This window comes from Hypanus sabinus, chromosome 3, assembly GCF_030144855.1.
Source record: "Hypanus sabinus isolate sHypSab1 chromosome 3, sHypSab1.hap1, whole genome shotgun sequence".
NCBI lineage: Eukaryota > Metazoa > Chordata > Chondrichthyes > Myliobatiformes > Dasyatidae > Hypanus > Hypanus sabinus.
In genome coordinates, this window is record NC_082708.1 from 40875982 (window position 1) to 40900448 (window position 24467).

Sequence of the window (24467 nt, forward strand, 5' to 3'; positions counted from 1 at the left end):
GAACCAGAACAATTATCTCCCATCGCATGATGATGACACTGATGATAAAAAGGATTTCTGGGAATTTGGACTTGTGCCACCATTTTGTTACTGTCCATTCTCCCCCGTGAAGTTCCCCATAACCTACCATTAATTGGCCCAATATCTGTGGTCAGTGGCAATATCACAATGTTTCCTTTTACGTCAAAATCGAAATTTCCCAGAAAAATATAATGTGCTCTGTGGTAAGAACTTCTCTATTCCAGACACTACTGCCATCAGGAACCAATTCCCAACAGTTGTGCTGTCACAGGTTTGCCAATCGGAAGAACAGACAGAGGCCGTGAATGAGGAAACACTCTTAAATCATGGAGCACGTGTATTACCAAATTGCAATCAGAAATTTTACAAATATATTTTAAGTTAATACAATATTAAAGCCTCTTTTATTCTGAAATATCTGTGTAAGGAAAAATAAAGCATAAAGCAGGATTAACTTATAGAATAATAGAATCAAAGAACGTTTTAATCTTAGAGGGACTCAATCTGAACCATTAATATATTGGACCTACAAAAGACAAATCCACCTAGTCGCACTCTCTCCTTTCCACTAGGGCAGTGGATGTTATCTATATGGTCTTTAGCAGGCCTTTGACAATTGACGAAATCCCACATGGCAGACTGATCTGGAAAGTTAGTTTGTTAGGTATTAGCTCAAGCAGAGCGGCCAGTGAGTGAGTGGGCCAGTGAAGGAGTGGAGCTTTGAGGCTTTGGCTTGAGAGGTTTTGGCAGTTCTGGCAGTTGGATTGTGCAATCAAGTCAATCAAGATTTGAATAGCTCAGACTCAGCAGAAAACAGTTCATTGGGCGATCAAGATCTGAATAGTTCAGACACAGCAGAAAGCAGCTGATCGGGCAATCAAAAATTGAAAAGCTCAAACAAATTAAAAGAGGGGTAGCTCAAGTAGAGCAGGCAGTGAAGGCGTGGAGCTTTGAGGCTTTGGCTCGAGAGGCTTTGGTAAGAAGAGGCGGAGAATGAGCTTGCTCCCAGTGAGGTAAGGCCAGGTAAGTTTCTTTAATTAATTTAATTAACTTAGGAGTTGGTAACGGAGGCAGTAGATAGGGCAGTCCAGTGCTCCGATTGTAGTATGTGGGAAGTCAGGGACAGCACAATTGTCCCTGATGACCACACCTGCAAAAGGTGCATTCAGAGGCAGCTCCTGTCAAACCAAGTTAGGGAGCTGGAGCTGGAGCTGGATGAACTTCAGATCATTCGTGAGGCAGAGGCAGTAATAGATCGGAGGTTCAGGAAGACAGTCACTCCTAAAATTCAGGAGACAGGTAAGTGGGTGACTGTCAGGAGAGGGAAGGGGAATAGCCAGAAAGAACAGAGCACCCCTGTGGCCATTCCCATCAGCAATAAGTATACCGTTGGTGGGGGCGACCTACCAGGGACAAGTTGCAGTGGTCGCGTCTCTAGCACCAAGACTAGACCCTCAACTCAGAAAGGAAGGAGGGAAAAAGGGAGAGCAGTACTGATAAGGGATTCGATAGTTAGGGAGACAGATAAGAGGTTCTGTGAGAGAGATCGAGAATCCCGGATGGTCTGTTGCCTCCCTGGTGCCAGGGTCTGCGATATCTCGGATCGAGTTCTCAGTATTCTCAAGAGCGAGGGTGAGCAGCCAGGTATCGTGCTCCACATGGGGACCAATGACATAGGTAGGAGTAGGGATGAGGTCCTGAAGAAGGAATATAGGGAGTTAGGAAAGAAGTTAAAAAGCAGGACCTCAAGGGTGGTAATCTCAGGACTGCTGCCTGTGCCACGAGACAGCAAGGGAGGAAGAGGAAATTATGGCAGATGAATGCATGGCTGAAGGGTTGTTGCAGGGGGCAGGGGTTCAGATTTCTGGATCATTGGGATCTCTTCTGGGGAGGGTCTGATCTGTACAAATAGGATGGGCTGCATCTGAGCTGGAAAGGGACCAATATCCAGGCAGGCAGGTTTGCTAGAGCTGTTGGTGAGGGTTTAAACTAGTTTGGCAGGGGGGTGGGAATCAGAATGTGAGTGCAGAGATTAGGGTAGAAAGACAAGGGCATGATGCTATGTGTATTGAGTTGGTGAGGAAGGACAGGCAGGGGACGAAACATAAATGTAGCCAGTTAGAGGGGTTGAAATGTGTCAATTTCAATGCTAGGAGTATTAGGAATAAAGGGGATGAACTTAGAGCATGGATCAGTACGTGGAACTACGATGTAGCCATTACTGAAAATTGACTGGAGAAAGTATCCACGGAGTCGGTGTGGGTGGAAGTCAGAAATAGGAAGGGATCAATCACTGTGCTGGGAGTAGTCTATAGGCCCCCAAATAGCCCTTGGGACATCAAGGAGCAGATAAGCAGGCAGATTTTAGAATGGTGCAGGAAATACAGGGTAGTGGTTATGGGTGATTTCAACTTCTCTCATATTGACTGGCACCACCTGACTGCAAGGAGAATAGATGGGGCTGAATTTGTCAGGTGTGTTCAAGAAGGATTCCTGACACAGTATGTGGACCAGCCGATGAGAGGAGCGGCCATACTGGATCTAATTCTAGTTAATGAACCTGGTCAGGTGACAGACCTCTCGGGGGAGCATTTTGGTGAGAGTGACCACAACTCCCTTAGCTTCAGCAAAGCTATAGGAAAGGATAAAAACAGACAAAATGGGAAAGTGCTTAACTGGGGAAGGGCTAACAATGAAGGGATCAAGCAGGAACTAGCGAGAGTACATTGGAAACAGATGTTCAAGGTGAAAGCACAGAAGTAATGTGGAGGAAGTTTAGGGACCACTTCAGCTGGGTTCAGGATAGGTTTGTCTCACTGAGACAAGGAAAAAATGGTAGGAAAAGGGAACCGCGGCCGATGAAACACGTGAGGCATCTCGTCAAGAGGAAGAAGGAAGCATTTGTTAGATATAAGAAGCAGGAAGCAGGAGGGGCTCATGAGAAATATAGGGTAGCCAGGAAGGAGCTTAAAAAAGGACTTAGAAGAGCTTGAAGGGGGCATGTAGGATTAAGGAGAACCCCAGGGTGTTCTATGCATATAAGAAGAACAGAAAGATGACAAGAGTGAAGGTGGGACCACTAAAGGATAAAGAAGGCAACATGTGCCTGGAGGTGGAGTAGGCTGGGGAGGTCCTAAATGAATACTTTGCTTCAGTATTCACAAGTGAAAAGGACCTTGATCAGTGTGAGGTTGAAATAGAACAGGCCTGTGTGCTGGACAATGTGAAGATTAAGGAAGAAGAAGTGTTGGATCTTCTTAAAAACATCAAAATTGATAAGTCCCCAGGGCCCGACGTGATATACCCCAGGTTGCTGTGGGAAATGAGAGAAGAGATCGCTGGAGCAGTAACTATGATCTTTGAATCCTCTTTGACTGCAGGGGAAGTGCCAGAGGATTGGAGAATGGCAAATGTAGTTTCCTTATTTAAAAAAGGTAATAGGGAGAACCCTGGGAACTATAGAAGTCTTACGTCGGTGGTCTGCAAACTATTGGAAAGGATTCTTAATGATAGGATCTACAAGCATTTGGAGATGTACAGTCTACTCAAGGATAGTCAACATGGCTTTGAGAAGGGAAGGACATACCTCGCAAGCTTGATTGAGGTTTTTGGAAGAGGTAACGAAAGAAATTGATGAGGATAGGGCAGTAGATGTGATCTACATGGATTTTAGCAAGGCATTTGACAAGGTCCCCCATGACAGACTCATCCAGAAACTCATGAGGCATGGGATCAGTGGAACTTTGGCTGTTTGGATAAAAAATTGGCTTACAGGAAGAAAGCAGAGGGTAGTAGTGGAAGGAAAGTATTCTGCCTGGAGATCGGTGACCAGTGGAGTGCCGCAAGGATCTGTTCTGGGAACCCTGCTCTTTGTGATTTTTATAAATGACCTGGATGAAAAGGCGGAAGGATGGATCAGTGAGTTTGCGGATGACACGAAGATTGGAGGAGTTGTGGAAAGAGCTGTAGGTTGTCAAAGGTTACAAGAGGATATAGACAGGAGGCAGAGTTGGGCAGAAAAGTGGCAGATGGAGTTCAATCCTGATAAGTGTGAGGTGATGTATTTTGGAAGGACAAACCAGAAGGCTGAGTACAGGGATAATGGTCGGTTACTTAATGGTGGATGAACAGAGGGACCTTGGGGTTCAAATCCATACATCCCTCAAGATCGTTGCACAGGTTGATAGGATAGTTAAGAAGGCCTATGGGATGCTAGGCTTCATTAATAAGGGGATTGAGTTCAAGAGTAGAGAGGTCATGTTGCAACTCTACAAACCTCTGATGAGACCACACTTAGAGTATTGTGTTCAGTTCTGGTCACCTCATTATAGGAAGGATGTGGAAGCTGTAGAGAGGGTGCAGAGGTGATTTACCAGGATGTTTCCTGGATTGGAAAACAAGTCTTATGAGGCAAGGTTAGCAGAGCTGGGACTTTTCTCTTTAGAGCGTAGAAGGATGAGAAGGGACTTGATAGAGGTCTACAAGATTCTGAGAGGCATAGATAGGGTGGATAGCCAGTACCTGTTTCCCAGGGCATGAATAGCAAACACCAGAGGGCATATGTACAAAGTTAAGGGAGGGAAGTTTAGGGGAGACATCAGAGGTAAGTTTTCTACACAGAGAGTTGTGGGTGCCTGGAATGACTTGCCAGAGATGATGGTGGAGGCTAAAACATTAGGGGTATTTAAGAGCCTCCTGGACAAGCTCATGGATGAAAGAGAAATAGAAGGTTACGGGGTACTGTGGTTTTAGTACTTTTATAAAGGAATATATGGGTCGGCACAACATCGAGGGCTGAAGGGCCTGTACTGTGCTGTAGTATTCTAGTGTTCTAATGTCACAAAGGATGCAAGAATACAAGAATGCATTAAGATCTGCAAAGTTGGAAATTATACCCAGTACGACTATCCAAATTAATAATATACATTCAGAAAAACATCTTTTTCCAGTCCATTAAAAAACTTCCACTGCCGTTCTTTGATTCCTTTGCCAATTTTCTATCCATGCTCTTATTATTTAATGGCCTTCAATTTTGCTGACAAGCCAATTATATATCATCAAATCAAATGTCATTTGAAACTCTACACACAGTTCTACGTCAGCTGCATTTCCTCATCAACACTCTCAGTAACATCATCAAAGAGGTTAGTGAGACGTGACTCGCCTTTCATAACTGAGTTTCTGTGATCATCCAGTGCTTGTCCAGGTAAAAGCCAAATCTCTCTCTTAATTATTTCTAGAATTTTCCCCATCTCTGAGCTTAGACTGTCTTTCAATTGTTGTGTTTTCCTACATTCTGCAATGTCCCTGTCCTCTGGCACCATCCCTGCAAACATAAATGCTTGGAAGATTATGACCAGGACAACTGAAGTTACCTCCCTTACTTCTCTCAGCGATCCTGGACTGTGTGTTGTTTCCACTTTCAATATAGTTAGGCTTTCCAGTAGGTCTTTGTCTTTTGGTCTATCCCAGATTTCAACCATATCTTCCTTTGCTGAGCCAGCAGCAACATTTCCTTTGGTAAGGGCAGCAACATCTCAGAGGATCTGCCCTGGGCCCAACGCGTTGATGCAATCGTGCACAAGATGCTCCAGCAGCTACATTTCATTCGGAGTTTGAGGAGCCTTGGTATGTCATCAAAGGCTCTTGCAAATTTCAGCATATGCATAGTGGAGAGAATTCTGATTGGCTGCATTACTGTTTATTGTTGAGGCTTCAATGCGCAGGATCAAAAGAGGCCTCAGAAGGTTGTAGACTCACTCAGTTCCAGCATGGGCTCTATCCTGCCCGCCATCAAGGACACTGTCAAAGAGTGGTGCCTCGAGAAGGAAGCAGCCATCATGACAGACCCTCACCACTTGGGACATGTCCTCTTTTCATTACTACCATTGGAGAGGTGATACAGGACTTGAAGAGCCACACCAGCCATTTCAGGAGCAGTTCCTTCTCCTTCGCCACTAAATCTCTGTACATTCCATGAACTCACGAACACTACCTCACTATTCCTCTTTTGCACAATTTATTTATTTTTAACCTGTGGTAAGTTTTAAGTTTTGCACTGTACAGCTGCCATTAACAGTAAATTTCCTAACATAGTTCAGTGATGATAAACCTGATTTTGATTCTGATGGAGAGTACTCATTCACTAACTCACCTGGGACTTCTTTCTTCTGAGTAAATATTGTTTTTGGCTTCTGAGTGGCTGTGCTGTTTCTCTTATAACCCTTTTCCTGTTCATGTCATGGTTTCTATTATAAACTTTGATCACTGTTTCCTAAATTTACCCTCCTGAAATTTGCTCCCATTTCCCAGAACCCAAGTCTGGAGATTCCACTTTCCTCATCTGTCTAGGAACATAGAGATCAATAAAATGTTCCTGGACATACTTAAGAAACTCCTCTCCTTATTTGTCCCTTAATCGATTGCTACCCCAGTCTATATTTGGAGAGTTGAACCCCTCCATTGTTTAAATTCTCTGGCTCATCTCATCGTTTCAACTGCTCACCAGCAGCAGCTATTCTAAAGGTTATTGCTAATGAGAATGCAGTTGGGTGATCACACCTCTGTTGTTTAGGACTTCCAAGTCTAAATCCTAATTATAGACATACTGAGCCAGGCGGCATGCTGAATAGAAATTATCACTTAGTGCAGACATCTTTGGGTTATGAATGCCCAATTTATGGGCACCATTCATATGAATGAGCACATGGGATCTTTGCAAGGCTGCCTGGCCATTTCCCCATGCTTTTACTCCACAGCGCCACGCTCACCACTGAGCCCCAGCAACTGAGGTGTGGCGTGTTTGCATTGAGCTGAGCTGAGCAGGCTCAGTCTCACTCACTGGGTTGGTGAGGCTGGCTGCCGGCTGCTCCTCCCATGCCCACTTGCTGTTTCTGTGATCCTCTTCTGCACGTTGGTTTTGTTCATTCCCAACTTACAGAAACAGATCTCAAGGCCCTTTTGTAACCTGGGGTATTCCATAAGACCACAAGACAATCAGAAATAGAAGCAAAATAGGGTCTTCCAGCCCTTTCAGTCTGATTTATTATTTCTCTCAACTCTATTCTCCTCCCTTCTCCCTGTACCTTTTAATTTGCTGTATTCATTAAAGTAACGAAAACATGACATTTTTAAAACATGGGAGATTCTGCAGATGTTGAAGTGTTATGGAGTTTTACAGAGTGACTAATTCATAATTCAATTTATATCCGTTGAATGATTCATCCTGGTTAAGAAGTCGATTAGGTCTGCAGTCTGTGAAGTTACACCGGGTTTCTGAACTTCCAGCTTAAACTAATTGTAAAATCGAGGCCAGAAACTTTTCTTCAAACGGTTAAGTGCCACATTTTGTTGGAAACAGCTTAAAGAAGAGTACCTCAAATCATTTGACATAAATCAGATTGTTACTGATGCCCTTTTCCAGAATTTGCACAGATCTTCCACTGCAGTGATTGTAGGAGTTTGGAAGTACCCATGTGAAGTTTGAGGCAGCTGAATAAATGTCAATTCCCTCTAAAATACAGCAGGAGCTTTAGTTTCCTGACTGCACCCTTTGTCCTGTAGGACTCCTGCACTTCTAAATGACCAGCTGATTATATATCAGAGGAAACCACTGGTAGAGATATTGTTCATCTGAACTTCTCACAGACTGAGCTGACCACCAATTCCACCTGCCTCACAGAACTGAAAAAGTGCAGGTTTAGAAATAGCAGATTGCCCAAACATTGCCAGCTCCAGGGCAAGAGGTGATTTGCTCTCTGAAGGAGCATTAGCCTCACGTTCACAGTTACTGAAAGTAAATAGAATTCATTTTGGGCTCTTTGCATTCTGCTCTGTGAAACAGCCAGGCAACAGTCATGGAGATACACATTTTTAACTCGATGGATTATGAAGAGTTTGTTGACAAGTTTGGGAACGCGATTGAGAGATGCCCACTGATTGCAGCTACAGTTTGGACTAATCGTCCTTTTACAAGTTTGGATGCTTTGGAAAAAGCATTTGGAGACTTCATAGATTTATTGCCTTCATCTGGTAAGTAAACAAGAATGTTCTACGCCATTTATTTAAAATCTGAATTTACGCACGTAAGATCATGTTAAATAGAAACTCCCCAAATTTCCAACTGAGCACCACTGTGACCGCTGTGATATTGTTTATCATGAGGGTTAAAATAAAAGCAAAATAATATTCTGCACTAAAACTGAAAGGAAAATCACAATTATTTACATAGTCAGCAGAGCCTCAGAACTTGATAATCATTTGTTTGCAGCAAAAGCCAGAACAAAATCAATATTGAATGCACAAAGTTAAATATTTCTAACTAAAGAAAAACCATGAATCCTCGAAACCTACATTCAAATTTCAAGATTCAAGATTGTTTATTGTCATTCTACAGTATACAAGCGTAAACAAGAATAAATTGATTGTTAACTTAACCTAGGAAGAAATGAAACACCTGTTTCATTTTGAATGACCATGGTTTATCACTATTAAACACATGTAGACACTTGGCTATGTAATTCTGGTGCTTGTGTTCTGCAGAAGTCTTGTAATTAAAGTGATGGACTGGGCCCTATCCTCTACTTTTTGTAGGATTTTCTGTTCAAGGGCATTGGTGTTTCCATACCAGGCTGTGATACTCCCCAATATACATCTATAGAAGTCTGTCAAACTTTTATATGTCGTACCAAATCTTTGCAAACTCCTAAGAAAGTGGAGGTGCTGCTGTGCTTTTTGTAAATTGCACTTACATGCTGCGCCCAGGATAGGTCCTCCAAAATAATAACACCAAGGAATTGTAAGTTGCTGACCCTCTCCACCTCTGATTCTGTGATGAAGACTGGCTCCTGTTCCTCTGGTTTCCTCATCCTTAAGTTAATGATCAACTCCTTGGTCTTACTGACATTGACTAAGGGTTGTTGTTGTGTCACCACTCAGCCAGATTTTCAATCTCCTTCCTAGATACTGTTTTGTCACCACCTTTGGTTTGGTCTATGACAATGGTATCATCAGCAAAATTGAATATGGCATTGAAGCTGTCCTTAGCTGCACAGTGATAAGTATAAAGTGAGTAGAGCAGGGGGGTAAGGACACAGTCTTGTGGTGCACCTGTGCTGATGGAGATCATGGAGATGTTGTTGCCAATCTGAACGAACTGAGGTCTGCAAGTGAGGAAATGGAGCATCCAATTGCATGAGGATGTATTGAGGCCAAGGTAGTGAAGCTTATTGATTAGTTTTGAGAGGATGATGGTATTAAATGTCAAGCTGTAGTTAATAAAGAGCATCCTGGTGTATGAACCTTTGTTGTCCAGATGTCCCAGGATTGAGTGAAAAGCCAATGAATTGGCATCTGCTGTGGACCTGTTGCTCCAGTAATCAAACTGGAGCAGGTTCAAGTCACTTAGAACCATAGAACATTGCAGCACAGAAACAGGCCTTTTGGCCCTGCTTGGCTGTGCCAAACTATTTTTCTGCCTAGTCCCACTGACCTGCACCTGGGCCATATCCCTCCATACCCCTCTCATCCATGTACCTGTCCAAGTTTTTCATAAGTGTTAGAAGTGAGCCTGCATTCACCACTTCAACTGGAAGCTCATTCCACACTCCCACTGCTCTCTGTATGAAGAAGCTCCCCCTAATGTTCCCTTTAAACTTCTCTCTTTTCACCCTTAACCCATGTCCTCTGGTATTTTTCTCTTCTAGCCTCAGTGGAAAAAGCCTGCTGGCATTCACTCGATCTATACTCATCATAATTTTATATGCCTCTATCAAATCTCCCCTCATTCGTCTATACTAACCTATTCAACCTTTCTCTATAACTCAGTTTCACAAGTCCCAGCAACATCCTTGTAAACCTTCTCTGCACCCTTTCAACCTTATTAATATCCTTCCTGTAATTAGGTGACCAAAACTGCACACAATACTCCATATTCAGCCTCACCAATTTCTTATACAACCTCACCAAAACATTCCAACTCTTATACTCAATACTTTGATTTATAAAGACCAATGTGCCAAAAACTCTCTTTACGACCCTATGACGCCACTTTTAGGGAATTATGTATCTGTATTCCCAGATCCCTCTGCTCTACTGCACTCCTCAGTGTCCTACCATTTACCTTGTATGTTCTACCTTGATTTGTCCTTCCAAAGTGCAATACCCCACACTTGTCTGCATTAAACCCCATCTGCCATTTTTCAGCCCATTTTTCCAGCTGATACAAATCCCTCTGCAAGCTTTGAAACCTTCCTCACTGTCCACTACACCTCCAATCTTTGTATCATCAGCAAATTTGCTGATCCAATTTACCACATTATCATCCAGATCATTGATATAGATGACAAATAATAATGGACCCAGCACTGATCCCTGTGGCACACCACTAGTCACAGGCCTCCACTCAGAGAAGCAATCCTCCACTACCACTCCCTGGCTTCTCCCATTGAGCCAGTGTCTAATCCAATTTACTACCTCACCATGTATACCTAGTGATTGAATCTTCCTAATAACCTCCCATGCGGGACCTTGTCAAAGGCCTTACTGAAGTCCATGTAGACAACATCCACTGCCTTCCCTTCATCCACTTTCCTGGTAACCTCCTCGAAAAATTCTAATAGATTGGTTAAACATGACCTACCACGCACAAAGCCATGTTGACTCTCCATAATAAGTCCCTGTCTATCCAAGTACTTGTAGATCCTATCTCTTGGTACTCCTTCCAATAATTTACCTACTACTGACATCAAACTTACTGGCCTATAATTTCCCGGATTACTTTTAGAGACTTTTTTAAACAATGGAACAACATGAGCTATCCTCCAAACCTCCGGCACATCACCCGTAGATACTGAGATTTTAAATATTTCTGCCAGGGCCCCTGCAATTTCAACTCTAGCCTCCTTCAAGGTCTTAGGGAATACTCTGTCAGGTTCTGGGGATTTATCTACTCTGATTTGCCTCAAGACAGCAAGCACCTCCTCCTCTTTAATCTATATAAGTTCCATGACCTCACTACTTGTTTGCCTTATTTCCATAGACTCCTTGCCAGTTTCCTTAGTAAATACAGATGCAAAAAATCCATTTAATATCTCTCCCATTTCTTTTGGTTCCATACATAGCTGGTCACTCTGATCTTCAAGAGGACCAATTTTATCCCTTACTATCCTTTTGCTCTTAATATATCTGTAGAAGTTCTTAGGATTATCCTTCACCCTGACTGCCAAAGCTACCTCATGTCTTGTTTTAGCCCTCCTGATTTCTTTCTTTAGTATTTTCTTGCACTTTTTATACTCCTCAAGCACCTTATTTCCTATACACATCATACATCTCTCTCTTCTTCTTTACCAGAGTTCCAATATCCTTGGTGTTGGCACGTGGCCTAGTGGGCAAGGATTCAGACTAGTAACCTGAAGGTCACTGGTTCGAGTCTCAGCTGAGGCAGCATGTTTGTGACCTTGAGCAAGGCACTTAACAACACATTGCTCTGCGACGGCACTGGTGCTTGGGTCCTAGTTCCCTTCCCTTGGACAACATTGGTGGCGTGGAAGGCCTGCAGCTTGGGCAACTGCCTGTCCCCCATACAACCCTGCCCAGGCCTGCGCCCTGGAAGCTCCAGGCACAGATCCATGGTCTCTCGAGACCAACAGATGCCACCACCGATATCCGTAGAAACCAAGGTTCCTTATTCTTATTCACTTTACCTTTAATCCTGACAGGAACATACAAACTCTGCACTCTCAAAATTTCTCCTTTGAAGGCCTCCCACTTACCAATCACATCCTTGCCAGAGAACAAACCTGACCCAATCTACACTTTTTAGATCCTTTCTCATTTCTTCAAATTTGGCCTTTTTCCAGTTTAGGACCTCAACCCAAGCACCAGATCTATCTTTATCCATGATCAAGTTGAAACTAATGGTGTTATGATCACTGGAACCAAAGTGTTCCCCTACACACATTTCTGTCACTTATCCTAACTTGTTTCCTAATAGGAGATCTAATATTGCATCCTCTCTAGTTGGTACCTCTATATATTGATTTAGAAAACTTTCCTGAACACATTTTACAAACTCTAACCTGTCTAGACCTTTAACAGTATGGGAGTCCAAATCAATATGTGGAAAATTAAAATCCCCTACAATCACAATTTTATGTTTCCTGTAGTTGTTTGCTATCTCTCTGCAGATTTGCTCCTTCAATTCTCGCTGACTATTGGGTGGTCTATAATACAACCCCATTAATGTGGTCATACCTTTCCTGTTTCTCAGCTCCACCCATATGGCCTCAGTAGACAAGCCCTCTAATCAGTCCTGCCTGAGCACTGCTGTAACATTTTCCCTGACTAGCAATGCCACCGCCCCACCCACCATTCACCCCTCTGCCTCTATCACGCCTGAAACATCGGAACCCTGGAACATTAAGCAGCCAGTCCTGCCCCTCCTGTAGCCAAGTTTCACTAACGGCTATAATGTAAAAATTCCATGTGTCAATCCACACCCTCAGCTCGTCTGCCTTCCCTACAATACTCCTCATATTGGAATAGATACACCTCAGAAGATGATTACCACCACACACAACTCTTCTATTTGTGACTCTGTATGAGCTTCTAACATCATTTATTTTCACCCCAGCTCCACTATCTGCTCTGTCACTCTGGTTTCCATCTCCCTGCAAATCTAGTTTAAACCCTTCCCAACAGCACTAGTAAACCTCCCTGCAAGGATATTGATCCCCCTGTAGTTCAGGTGTAACCTGTCTCTCTTGTACAGGTCCCACCTGCCCCAGAAGAGGTCCCAATGATCCAAAGATCTGAAACCGTGCACCCTACACCAGTTCCTCAGCCACGTGTTCATCCTCCAGAGCATCCTACACTTACCCTCACTGGCATGTGGCACAGGCAGCAATCCTGAGATTACTACCCTCGAGGTCCTGCTTTTTAACTTACTACCAAGCTCTCTGTACTCACTCTGCAGGACCTCCTCATTCTTTCTTCCTACATCATTGGTACTGTTATGTACCATGACATCTGGCTGCTCACCCTCCCACCTCAGAATGCTGTACACACGATCAGAGACATCCCTGGCTCTGGCACCCAGGAGGCACAAACCATCCGGGAGTCTCTGTCATGACCACAGAACCTCTTGTCTGTACCTCTAACTATGGAGACCCCTATCACTACCGCTCTCCTCTTCTGCCTCCCTCCCTTCTGCACTGCAGAACCAGACTCAGTGCCAGAGATCCGGCTGCTGCAGCTTGTCCCAGGTAGGTCATCCCCCCAACAGTATCCAAATCGGTATACTTGCTGTTGAGGGGAATGGCCACAGGGGAACCCTGCTCTGCCTGCCCTTTCCCCTCCCCTCGCCTGACGGTAACCCAATTACCTGTGTGCTGCTCCCTTGGCGTAGCTACCTCCCTGAAACTACTATCTGTAAACTCCTCATTCTCCTGAGATCATCCAGCTCCTGCTCTAGTTCCCTGACGCTGTTTGTTAGGAGCTGCAGCTGGATGCACTTCCTGCAGGTGTCGTTGTCAGGTGTCTGGTGTCGTTACCAGAGGTCTCCCTGATTCCCACATCCTGCAAGAGGAGCATTCCAACATCCTGCCTGCCATTCTCTCTAAACTTACTAGTTAAAAAAAGAAATTGAATGAGATAAAAAAAACAGCAACAGATACTTACCGGAACCTATCCTCGCCTCTGCTTGTTCACACCGAAGCCTGTTGAGCCAAAGCCGTCCTACTCTGTCTCAGTCCACTCCAACGATGGCTACCACGATGATGGCCACTTTGCTAGACAAACCTTCTTTTATAGTGCGTTAGCTGGCCGGCTGCCTTCAGTTCCTCCGCTCCCAATTGGTTGGCCACTTAAAAACTCCTTAGGCAAGAGTGGTGGCTGAAGTGGATAAAATAGGGTCTTTTAAGAGCCTCTTAGTTAGGTACATGCAACTTAGAAAAATAGAGGACTATGTGGTAAGGAAATTCTAGACAATTTTTGGAGTAGGTTACATGGTCGGCACAACATTGTGGGCCAAAGGGCCTGTAAGGTGCTGTAGATGTTCCATGATCCTCGGGGGCTGTGGGAGTTTGTATTGGTTCCTCCATGTTTTGATGGTCAAAGGAAGCATTGAGTTCATCTGAAAGCCAAGCCCTATTATTGCCTATGTCGCTTGATTTAACTTTATAAGAAGTGATCGGTGGAGCTTTATAAGAGCTCCAAAGCATTTTGGGAATTCTTTTGCTTACTAAGTATATTTGAAGATGAGTCTCATACTAAATATCCATAGTACAAGGGTCTTTCATCAGCTTACCCTAAACATAAGACTGTTTTGTGTTTCTAAAAATCAACATCCATGGACAAAGTATTATGTATTCATGTAAATTTTGCCACTTACTGTTTGCTGTCAAGCTTCCCTGTGTATTACATTCTGATTGTAATAAGAGAGAACGTTCTGGGTAGATGACTTCCAAGCAAAATAAACAGTAGCACATTTGTTCCTCACCTCTCTGTCTCTCGTGTGTGTTATTCACGGCCACCCGGCTTCCCAGTGCCACAAACATAACACCTGGCAACGAGGTGACGTCCTCACATAATATTTATTGTTTTGCTTCCGATGGCAAGAAAAATCTGGGTACAAGGCTGGTGGTGTGCTGCTGCGTAATGTGGGTGAGTGAAGAGAAGACACTGCTCTCCATAAGAAAATGGCTGCAGGAAGCATGGTGAGGGGAGAGAATGAAAGTTGGATGGATAAATAGAACAAATAAGAGGGAGAGAGAAATGGATAAGTCTAGTTAACTTTTGTGAAATGTGATTGTGTTTGAAAATTGTGACAATGTTTGGAAGTATGGGGCCAAATGACAAAATGACAGAGTGATGGAATTCATATTCTGAGAGATTTGAAAAATTTTGCACGCAGATCGGATTTCAGATGATAGTCATGTTCCAACATTTCTGATTGTGATGGGTGATAAAACATTTAACTTATCATGCAGTCTACTTTTGTTGTTTTATAATGCCAGAAACTAATTGAAAGAAAAACACAGGAGCCAGGATGAATGTATCCACTTAATTTCTATTTAGTGAAACACGCACATATAACATGGTGACATAATGACATATCTCATTCATGTACTTCTTACATATAACCCATTATGAATTACACAAATAAAAAATGTTTAATCAAACAATATAGTTATGCTATTACTGAAAATACACCACACTCCTCCCTGAATGGCTATAAACCCAGCTCATCCATGGAGATGGCAGCTAAAGAAGCACAGCTATTAGGCGCATCTTCCCAAGTTTATAAAGTTTCTACTGACTTTAAGAATAAGACACCTATTGGTAATCAATGTTACCATTGTGGCAAAACTGGGCATTCAGCAAAAGAATGCTGGTATGAGGATTAAAATTGCTGAAACTATGGCAAAAAGGGACAAATTGAACATGTCTGCAAAAGTAAAAAGACACTGTAATGAAGAGTAAAGGCTTTTGGAAAAACAAAAAGATAAATGTGAACAAGATGCAGCACACTGAGGATGAACTGAGTGACTCTCACTCTGTGGTAGAGAAGCATTGTGTGTTTTATCTGTTTCAGGACACAGAGATAGCTATTGGATGACCCTGCAGCTGGATGGGGCCACAGCGAGGATGCGGGTGCTACAGTATCGCTGGTGCCAGAGACAATTTACAAGGGGAAGTTGCAGCCTCTTACCCCAGAAAAGACAAGATTGACCTGAAAGACTTCCACTGGCGCGATTGTTCCGGTGAGAGGAGTAGTGCGTGTTACAGTGGAGATTAACAAACAGAGAAAGAAACTTCCACTCCATTGTTAAAGGTCGTTATCCAGCACTTCTGGGCTGCTTGGGGAGCAGCTCAAGCTCAACCTGATTGGTGGGAGTGCAAGACTACAAGAGGTATTGAAGAGAACTGGACAGTATGGAAGGAATCACTGTTAAGCTGGCTTTTAAGTTTGACAGAACACCCAAATGCCTGAAAGCAAGATGATTTTCATATACTCCCAAACCAAAGATAAAGGAAAGTCTGGTCCAGAGTAAGGTATTGGAACCAGTGTGTGTAAGTAAATGGGTGACTTCAGTAGTTCCTGTCCTAAAAAGGAATGGGTCATTAAGGGTTTTTGGAGATCTCAAGGTGACCATTAGCCCGGTTCTTATGGCTGATTAATACCCTCTCCCCATCACTGATGACCTTTTTGCACAATTGTCAGAGGACAGACATTTAGCAAGATTGACTTGTGTCAAACATACTCGCAGATGCACGTGGAGCCAGAGTGACAGGAATTGTTGAGTAAAGTTTCTCACAAAGGAATGTTCAGGTATCGAAGGCTACCATTTGGCATCACCTGTACTTTTTCAGTGAGCAATGGACCGGATCCTGAGCAGGCTGACAGAGTGCAAAGCAATCGGGATGACTTACCCATTACTGTGAAAAATGACTGTGCGCACCTTCAAACCTAGGATGCTACAAGACCAGCACAAACTGACCAATCTAGATCCAGTTGTGGAAATGGGACAGGATTCTGAAACAACTGAAAATCCTCCATTACAGATATCCCACCTCTCCCGGAAGTTCCGGGAGTCTCCCACAAATTGATAGCGGCTCCCTGACGCCCGCAATTTATATACAATATCCCGAAAATAGATTTTTTTTTGAGAGCAAGTGAGCGAGCGAGCGAGAGGGAGAGAGAGAGTGACAGATGTAGTGAGAGAGTGATAGAGAGAGCATCCTGATTGGTCTCTCTTTGTGCTAAGTAGACCTATCAGTTTTCTCTGTGGGCGGCTTTACAGTCGACCTCTCTCTCTCTTTCATTGTCCATCAGTTCAGTTTAGTGTCTTGCAAAATTAGCAAACTCATTGAAAGAAACATAGAAACACAGAAAACCTACAGCACAATACAGGCCATTTGGCCCACAAAGTTGTGCCAAACTTGTCCCTACTTTAGAAATTACTGGGCTTAACTATAGCCCTCTATTTTACTAAGCTCCATGTACCTATCTAAAAGCCCCTTAAAAGACCCTATCGTACCCGCCTCCACCACCGTTGCCGGCAGCCCATTCCACGCACTCACCACTCTCTGACTAAAAAACTTACCCCTGACATCTCCTCTGTACCTACTCCCCAACACCTTAAACCTGTGTCCTCTTGTGGCAACCATTTCAGCGCTGGGAAAAAGCCTCTGACTATCCACATGATCAATACCTCTCATCATCTTGTACACCTCTATCAGGTCACCTCTCATCCTCTGTTGCTCCAAGGAGAAAAGGCCAAGTTCACTCAACCTATTCTCATAAGGCATGCTCCCCAATCCAGGCAACAGCCTTGTAAATCTCCCCTGCACCCTTTCTATGGGTACAGAAACTATTGACACAGACTGCTATGAGGTTGAGACTTCAGGCAAAATGCTCAAATCTGCCAAGCAAGCCACATCACAGTACAAGGAAAGTTTGAGCCACATCACAGTAGGAGGAAAGTTTGCAAAAGAAATAGAAAAGCTATTTGCAATATGTGATCAAATAAACTGTTGTGTTTTTACATAATCAAATGTCCTGTGTACATACACCCTTTGAGGCCAACTTGGGGGGGGGCAGATATGGGGTTGCAGGAGGCGGCGGTGGTGGGGCTACCTCCCTGAAATGAGTTTTTGCAGGGTGGGATGTCTGCCATTAGGATCAACTGACACAGCCAGTGCTCCTCCAGCACCTGTGCTTTCTGTGCTGCCTAGTGCAGTATCCAAGCCAACATATATACAGACACCACCAGGAGATAGAACGACTTTGGCGTCATCCCCAGGTTTTTAGTACCCTCACAGGAACAGGCATCTGCCAGACAGATTGAAACTCTGTTAGTGACTAAACCTCAGCATATGGGGCAGAATAATTCCCAAGGTCATGTTAGGGAATAGAGGCAGTCTGCTCTCTGCCTGGTTTGGAAAAAAAATGTCTTTTGTTGCTGGTTGAATTTGATGACTACTCCATTTAATGTTAATAGTTCAGGAGCCTGTATATGAGAAGGGGTGAAAACTTTAAAATAAAGGGGAAGGTACATGTTACGTATTCATGTATATTTTGATCTGAACGGGTTGCTGTCAAATTTTCCTGTGGATTACGTCCTGAATGTAATGTGAAAGGGTATTCTTGGTAGATGTCTTGCAAGCAAAATAAACAGCAGCACATTTCTCCGTCTCTCATGTGTGTTATTCATGGCCGCCTGGCTCCCCAGTGCCACAAACATAACATAGAGTCTGGTTGAATGGATCATTACAAATACTTCAGGAGCCAATTCATAGCAAAGCAGACGTCAGTGATGAAATCCACCCAACTGCCAGTGTGCCAGTACCACCATCGACCAAACAGAAGGCAAGACCTCACACACGGTACGAAGCCCATGGTCTTCGGATTGTATCCCCTCCTGTGTACGGCAAGGGCATTGTCAGCCTTTGATAAGCACTTTGAAATGGAGGAAACTAGCGCCAAAATAAAATTCCATTGGCAGAATCAGCAAACCTACCTTTGTGATCTCTTCCAGCCAACATCTGATCACATTAGAACAACACCTTTGACATCAAAACCATGAAGCAAGTCTTTTCCAAGCTCCATCACAGTGAGGGCTTTCCAGGAGAACAGAGAAATTGTTTCAAGGGTATTCTTAGAATCTGGGGAAGAAAATGTCACACCCTCACAGACTTCTGGGGAGGCAACAAAAACTTTGAGTATCTTTGATGGGAGCTGTACACAGACAGTAAAAGAGAAAAAAAAGCACAGTCCTGTCTTAATGAGATCCACCTCTCACATAATGGCCTTAACCCATCAGATTTCCATCATCACATACTGTACAGCTCTGATTAGATCACTGATTTTCATCAAACCGGAATTCTTTATTGATTCCTAGAAAAGTATCAAATTGGTAATGTTAGAATCCGGATATGCAGATTTTACCAAGTGCTAAATCAGGTTATTGAGGCATAGGAAAGCAAAACAATTCACTTCATTTTTAGAAGAAGGGAACAAACTGAAAAATATAGGAATTATGTCAAACACATAGAATCCTGGAGCACTGATTACAATAATGGAAATAAGATGGGGGCCTGAAAGATGAGTTAAAATCATGGTCAAGAATAATACCGGAAGTCAGTATCTTGGATTAATTTGGATGATGGAATGGATGGCTTTGTGGACAATTTCACAGACAATGCAAAGATAGGTGGAGAGGCAGGTAGATTTGAGGAAGTATTGAGGCTATAGAAGGATTTGGACAGATTAAGAGAATGGGCAAAGAAGTGGCAGATGGAATACAGTGTCCGGAAATATATGGACAAGCACTTTGGTAGAAGAAATAAAAGCATTTCTCTTTAAATGGAGAGAAAATGCAAAAATCTGATGTGCAAAGGGACTGGGTAGTCCTCGTGCAGGTTTCCCTGATAGTTAATTTGCAGGGTGAATTGGTGTGAGGAAGGCAAATGTGATGTTAGCATTCAGTTCATGAGGATAGTTCATATAAAAGCAAGCATGCAATGTTAATCCTTTATTAGGCACTGGTGAGGCCTCATGGAGTATTGTAAGCATTTCTGGACACATTATCTAAGAAAGGATGTTGAAGAAGGTTCACGAAAATAATTCCGGATTGAAAGCCTTGTCATATGAGGAGTGCTTGGTGGCTCAGGGCCTGTATTCATTGGAATTCAGAAGAATAAAGGGTGACTTCATTGAAACCTATCAAATGTTGAAAGACCTCAATAGAGTGGATGTGGAGAGGATGTTTCCAATGGTGGGAGAGTTTAGGACCAGAGGACACAGCCTCAAAATAGAAGGGAGTCCTTTTAGAATGAAGATGAAAAAGAATTTCTTTAACCAGAGAGTGGTGGATCTGTGAAATTCATTGCCCTTTGGCAGCTGTTGTGGAGGCCAAGGCAATGGCTATATTTAAGGCTGAGGCATTTTTGAATAGTCAGGACATGATGGGTTATGGGGAAAAGGCAGAAGATTGGGGCTGAGAGGGAGAATGGTTAATAGATTAATAAAGGCAGATTCAGAGAGAGATTGGAACAAAGAGACAAATTAAAACTGCAAATTGTAGCCATTGCTGAAACTGAAACCAAAAGGAGAATGTTGGAAATGCCCGATAGATCTGTTACTATCTGTGGAGGGAGCAAACAATATTAACTCAGGTTTTCTCTCTCCACACGCATTGTCTGATCTGTTGGGAATTTCCAGCAAATCTATATTTTTATGTAACTGTATGTTTATTCCACTATCTTGTACGTGCTCTACATGCCTTATTGTGCTATACGTGCTATACTGTATATGACTGTTGTTACTATGTTTGGCACCTTGGCCCCAGAGGAACGCTGTTTCGTTTGGCTGTATTCATGGCTATTCATGTATGATTGAATGCCAATTAAACTTGAACTTGAACTTCTGCATCTGGTTTCCTGTTGCTGATCTCATTACACAGTTTTAACGTGTCTTTCAATTTATTTGCACTCTCTCCAATGAGATGGCCCCATAAAATATTGCAATTACCTGGACGAATCTGGCCTCACCTGGTCAGCGATATTCCATTCAGCCCATCCATCTCACTCTCGCCCTTCAAGCAGCTTAAAACTTGTCTCTCACTTTACCAATGTTGATGAAAGATCTTTGGCTTGAAACATTTCTGTGTTCCTCTTTCAATAGATGCTGCCTGACATGCTGAATATTTTCAGCATTTTTGGTATTAACACTACAATGTGGAATTTGCTGCACAGGAATAATTGGGGCAAGCAATTTAATATATTCAAATAGAAGTTAAACTGTTGCAGGAGGGAGAAGGGAGTGGACTGATATTTTGACTATATTCATTACAATAGGATAAAAGGAGCCTTATGTGAATCATGATCACTTGCTCCATCTGCTGGAACATGGCATCTATTTTATTTCTATACTCACATATACCTGCGCAATGCCTTGGTTAAGGTTTATACTGTTGTGCTGTAGGTATTTCATTTTAGCAGTTATCTGCAAAAGCAGTGTGTCCTGCTTGTAGAATGATTTGGTTTTGGCTAAAGGTAAGGACCCTGCTGTTCCGCTTAGGAATGCTGTGTCAGCCAATCAGGTTGGTGGAATCAGGGAAAAGTTCTAGTGAAAACAAGGCGGAGAGAGTTTTGGCGATGGATAGTATGGCTCATGGGGCTTTTTAGCGGAAGCTGTGAGGAACGACAGGAGGGAAGATGGCTGAGAATGCCATGGAAAGGAGCATCCATGTGGCACGAGGCGCTTTGTGCAGATTAATGGCTCCAAGGAGGAAGGGTCAGTTGTCCCAAGAGAGAGCCCATTTGTTCAAGATGGACTTCAAGCGAAGTTCGGAACGTGGTGTGTGCTTTCGTGCAGCGTGTAAGTAAAATGACAACTCAAAGATGAGCACCAACTTTACGTGCACAATTGGACTGGTTTAATTATAATAGGCCCTTTTTTTTCTTTTCTTTTCCTACTAGCTGATCAGTAAAGCTAAAACTTGCAAATTCACTTTCTTTATCATCCTACGCAGAGTTCGATCTGTTATTTCTTGCTGACTGACAATTGTGTACAGGCAGTACTTCCACAGCTTTCACTTGAATTGAGGTTTCTTTAACTGGAACATCACTATGTTTCTGTCTGGTTGAACCCCAAAACATACCAACCCTAGACATATATTCAAATCTCAAACAAGAGAAAATCTTCAGATGCCAGAAATCCAAGCAACAAAAGGTCCTGCCGAAGGGTTTTGGCCCAAAACATCAATTTTCCATGGATGCTGCCTGGCCTGCTGAGTTCCTCCAGCATTTTGAGTCTGTTGTCTAGACATATATTGTTTATGAAAGGTGGTCTCCTCACCACAGAGTCCCATGGCTGTTAGCAGAGCAAGCCAGTGAGCCAAGTTTGCATATGAGCCTGGTGAGGGAGTTACACTTGGTTGAAAACCAACACTAAAATTTAACAATATATCAGTTGTGGTTTTCACACGACGACAGTTGAAGGCAGTGTGATGAACTCAGAGAAAACCCAAGACTATGGAGTGAACGTTGATAACGCTGAAGTGGAGTAAGTTGAAGCCAGGTAGAAGAGACCAGAAACACCAAGTCAACAGAGTTGGGAAATGGTCTGAGGGTGTGAATGAGACTTGAGCTCTAGGAAGAGACAAGCAGCAATTCCTAGGATGATATGAGGCCTAGTCAGCAGCTGAGGAGATCAGTCTGGGTATGTTATTAACCTACAGAATTTCTATCCAAGCATCACCCAGTGAAAAATAAACAGTGGAATTAACACAAAACAGTTATTGTCTGAAATACTTTACCATGCAGGTGTACTAAAAAACAACTTAGTCTTTGACACTTTGCTCATGAAAACATTCTTCTCTGCAAGAAGTGGTTCAACATTTATTTCAACTATTACTTCAGTACAGAAAAATAGGCTTCATTTTGATCTCATCCAATAGATGAAGTTAATCACCAAATGTAATAATTATAGAGAATTATACATTTAGTATTTTAATTTAATTCCATGAATATATGTAATATATTCTCCTGATTGCATTAAGCACTTGAATATAAATTGGAGAAATCTTGTCCATAAAATGTTGATCGGCCAGCAGGTGGTGCACTGTTCCTATTACATGGCAATAATTAAATTGCCTGAGTTTTGCAGAAAATTGCTAACAGCTCCTAAAGAACGGCTGACATTTCACCCAGTAAGCACCACCAAGGCTGAGGTTTCCACACACGCACACCAAGCAAAAGTGCCACATTTCAAGCAGCTATTCAGAGAGCCTACTGTGGGTATGGTACAGAATTATGAGTTATTCAACACATCGACAGAGCCTCTTACCTTGTTGTATCTGGTGCCGAGAATTCTCCTCCACTGACTTCAGTGGAGAAAAATGGCTACGTTGGATTTTCTAACAGTACTTGCAATTACTTATGATTTTGTTAAGGTGTTTTAAGTCTATTTAATTTCAGAATCAGGATCAGGTTTATCATCACCAACAAATGCTATGAAATTTGTTATTTATGGCAGCTGTATAGTGCAAGACATAGAAAATACAAATAAATTAAAAATATATAAATAAATGAATGGATAAATAGCTAGTAAGTAAGAAAGTAAACAAACAAACAAACAAATAAGTAAATAAGAGAGAACTAGAGTATTAGCAAGGTAAGTTTATAAACTCATGGACTGTCCAGAAATCTGATGACAGGGGGCAAGAAGCTGTTGCCAAAGTGTTGAGTGCCTTCAGGTTGCAGCAGCTCTGCCCCGGTGGGAGTGGTGAGAAGAGGGCATGTTCCAGGTGGTGATGTTCCTCAGTGATGCACGCCACCTTCTTGAGGCATTGTATGTCGAAGGCTGTAGGATTGCGAATCAAATAAAATTTTGAAAACTATATCTTAATAAATGTCAGATTTTTAACTTTCTACCACTTCCATTTGTGTTTGATAGGGAAGGAGGGACTCTTGCGGTGCCATCCTGACCTGGCTGGTAGAGATCTGTTCAGAGGAATACTCTCAACTGAATCCCAGGGTGAGCAGACTCAAGCTGGATTAACCAATCTCACTGCAGAACAGAGATCCCAGCTAACTGAATTAAATGCTTTGTATAAGAAAAGATTCCATTTCCCATTTGTGATCTGTGCCAGGATGAATGACAAGGACACCATAATCAGACATCTCAGCAGCAGGATTCACAACAGCCCAGAGCACGAGCTTAAGACCAGCGTCGAAGAAGTTAAAAAAATCTGCCACCTGAGGCTTTTGGATATCTTCAATCAAGTACGCCATGGAACCAAGCTCTGAACGGACAATGTGAAAGGAAAGCAGAAATACGTCATTTGGTGCCGTCTGTTTGCTCCACCATTCAATAATATCATGGCTAATGTTCAAACTTAAACTGAAGAGATTCTGCAGATGCTAGAAATTGAGAGTAACACACCACAAAATGTTGGAGGAATTCATCGGGCCAGACAGCATCTATGGAGTAGAACAAACAGTTGATGTTTTGGGCTGAGACTTTTCATCAAGACTCAATGTCCACCATTTATTCTCCTCCATAGATGCTGTCTGATGTGTGAGTTCCTTCAGCATTTTGTTTAAAGTTCAAAGTTCAAAATCAATTCATTATAAAAGTATATATATATGTCACCAATTACAACCCTGAGATTTAATTCTTGTGGGCAATCATAGTAAACACGAGAAACACGCCCATGACTACTGTTCAACCCTGATTGCAATATTAGAGAATATTTAAAATTCAACCAAATAATGGAAGACGATAGCAATATATAGGCCAGAACAAAGCTGCCAGATTGGTACTATGGCAGGAGGTGAGTGAATGAATGAGAGTGATAGACTTACCTGATCTAGTCCCCACTATACTACTTATGGCAGGTACACTCATCCAACATAGCACAGGTAGAAGAGACCACCAT

At 42.7% G+C, this 24467-nt stretch overlaps 1 protein-coding gene across 1 annotated transcript; it reads left to right on the forward strand.

Moving 5' to 3' along the window:
• The first annotated feature begins 7877 nt into the window (after positions 1–7877).
• urad (ureidoimidazoline (2-oxo-4-hydroxy-4-carboxy-5-) decarboxylase) lies at positions 7878–23835 on the forward strand. Its single transcript, XM_059963292.1, has 2 exons — positions 7878–8052; positions 23483–23835. The coding sequence occupies exons 1-2, from the start codon at positions 7878–7880 to the stop codon at positions 23833–23835; spliced, it is 528 nt and encodes a 175-aa protein (XP_059819275.1).
• The last annotated feature ends 632 nt before the right edge of the window (positions 23836–24467 follow it).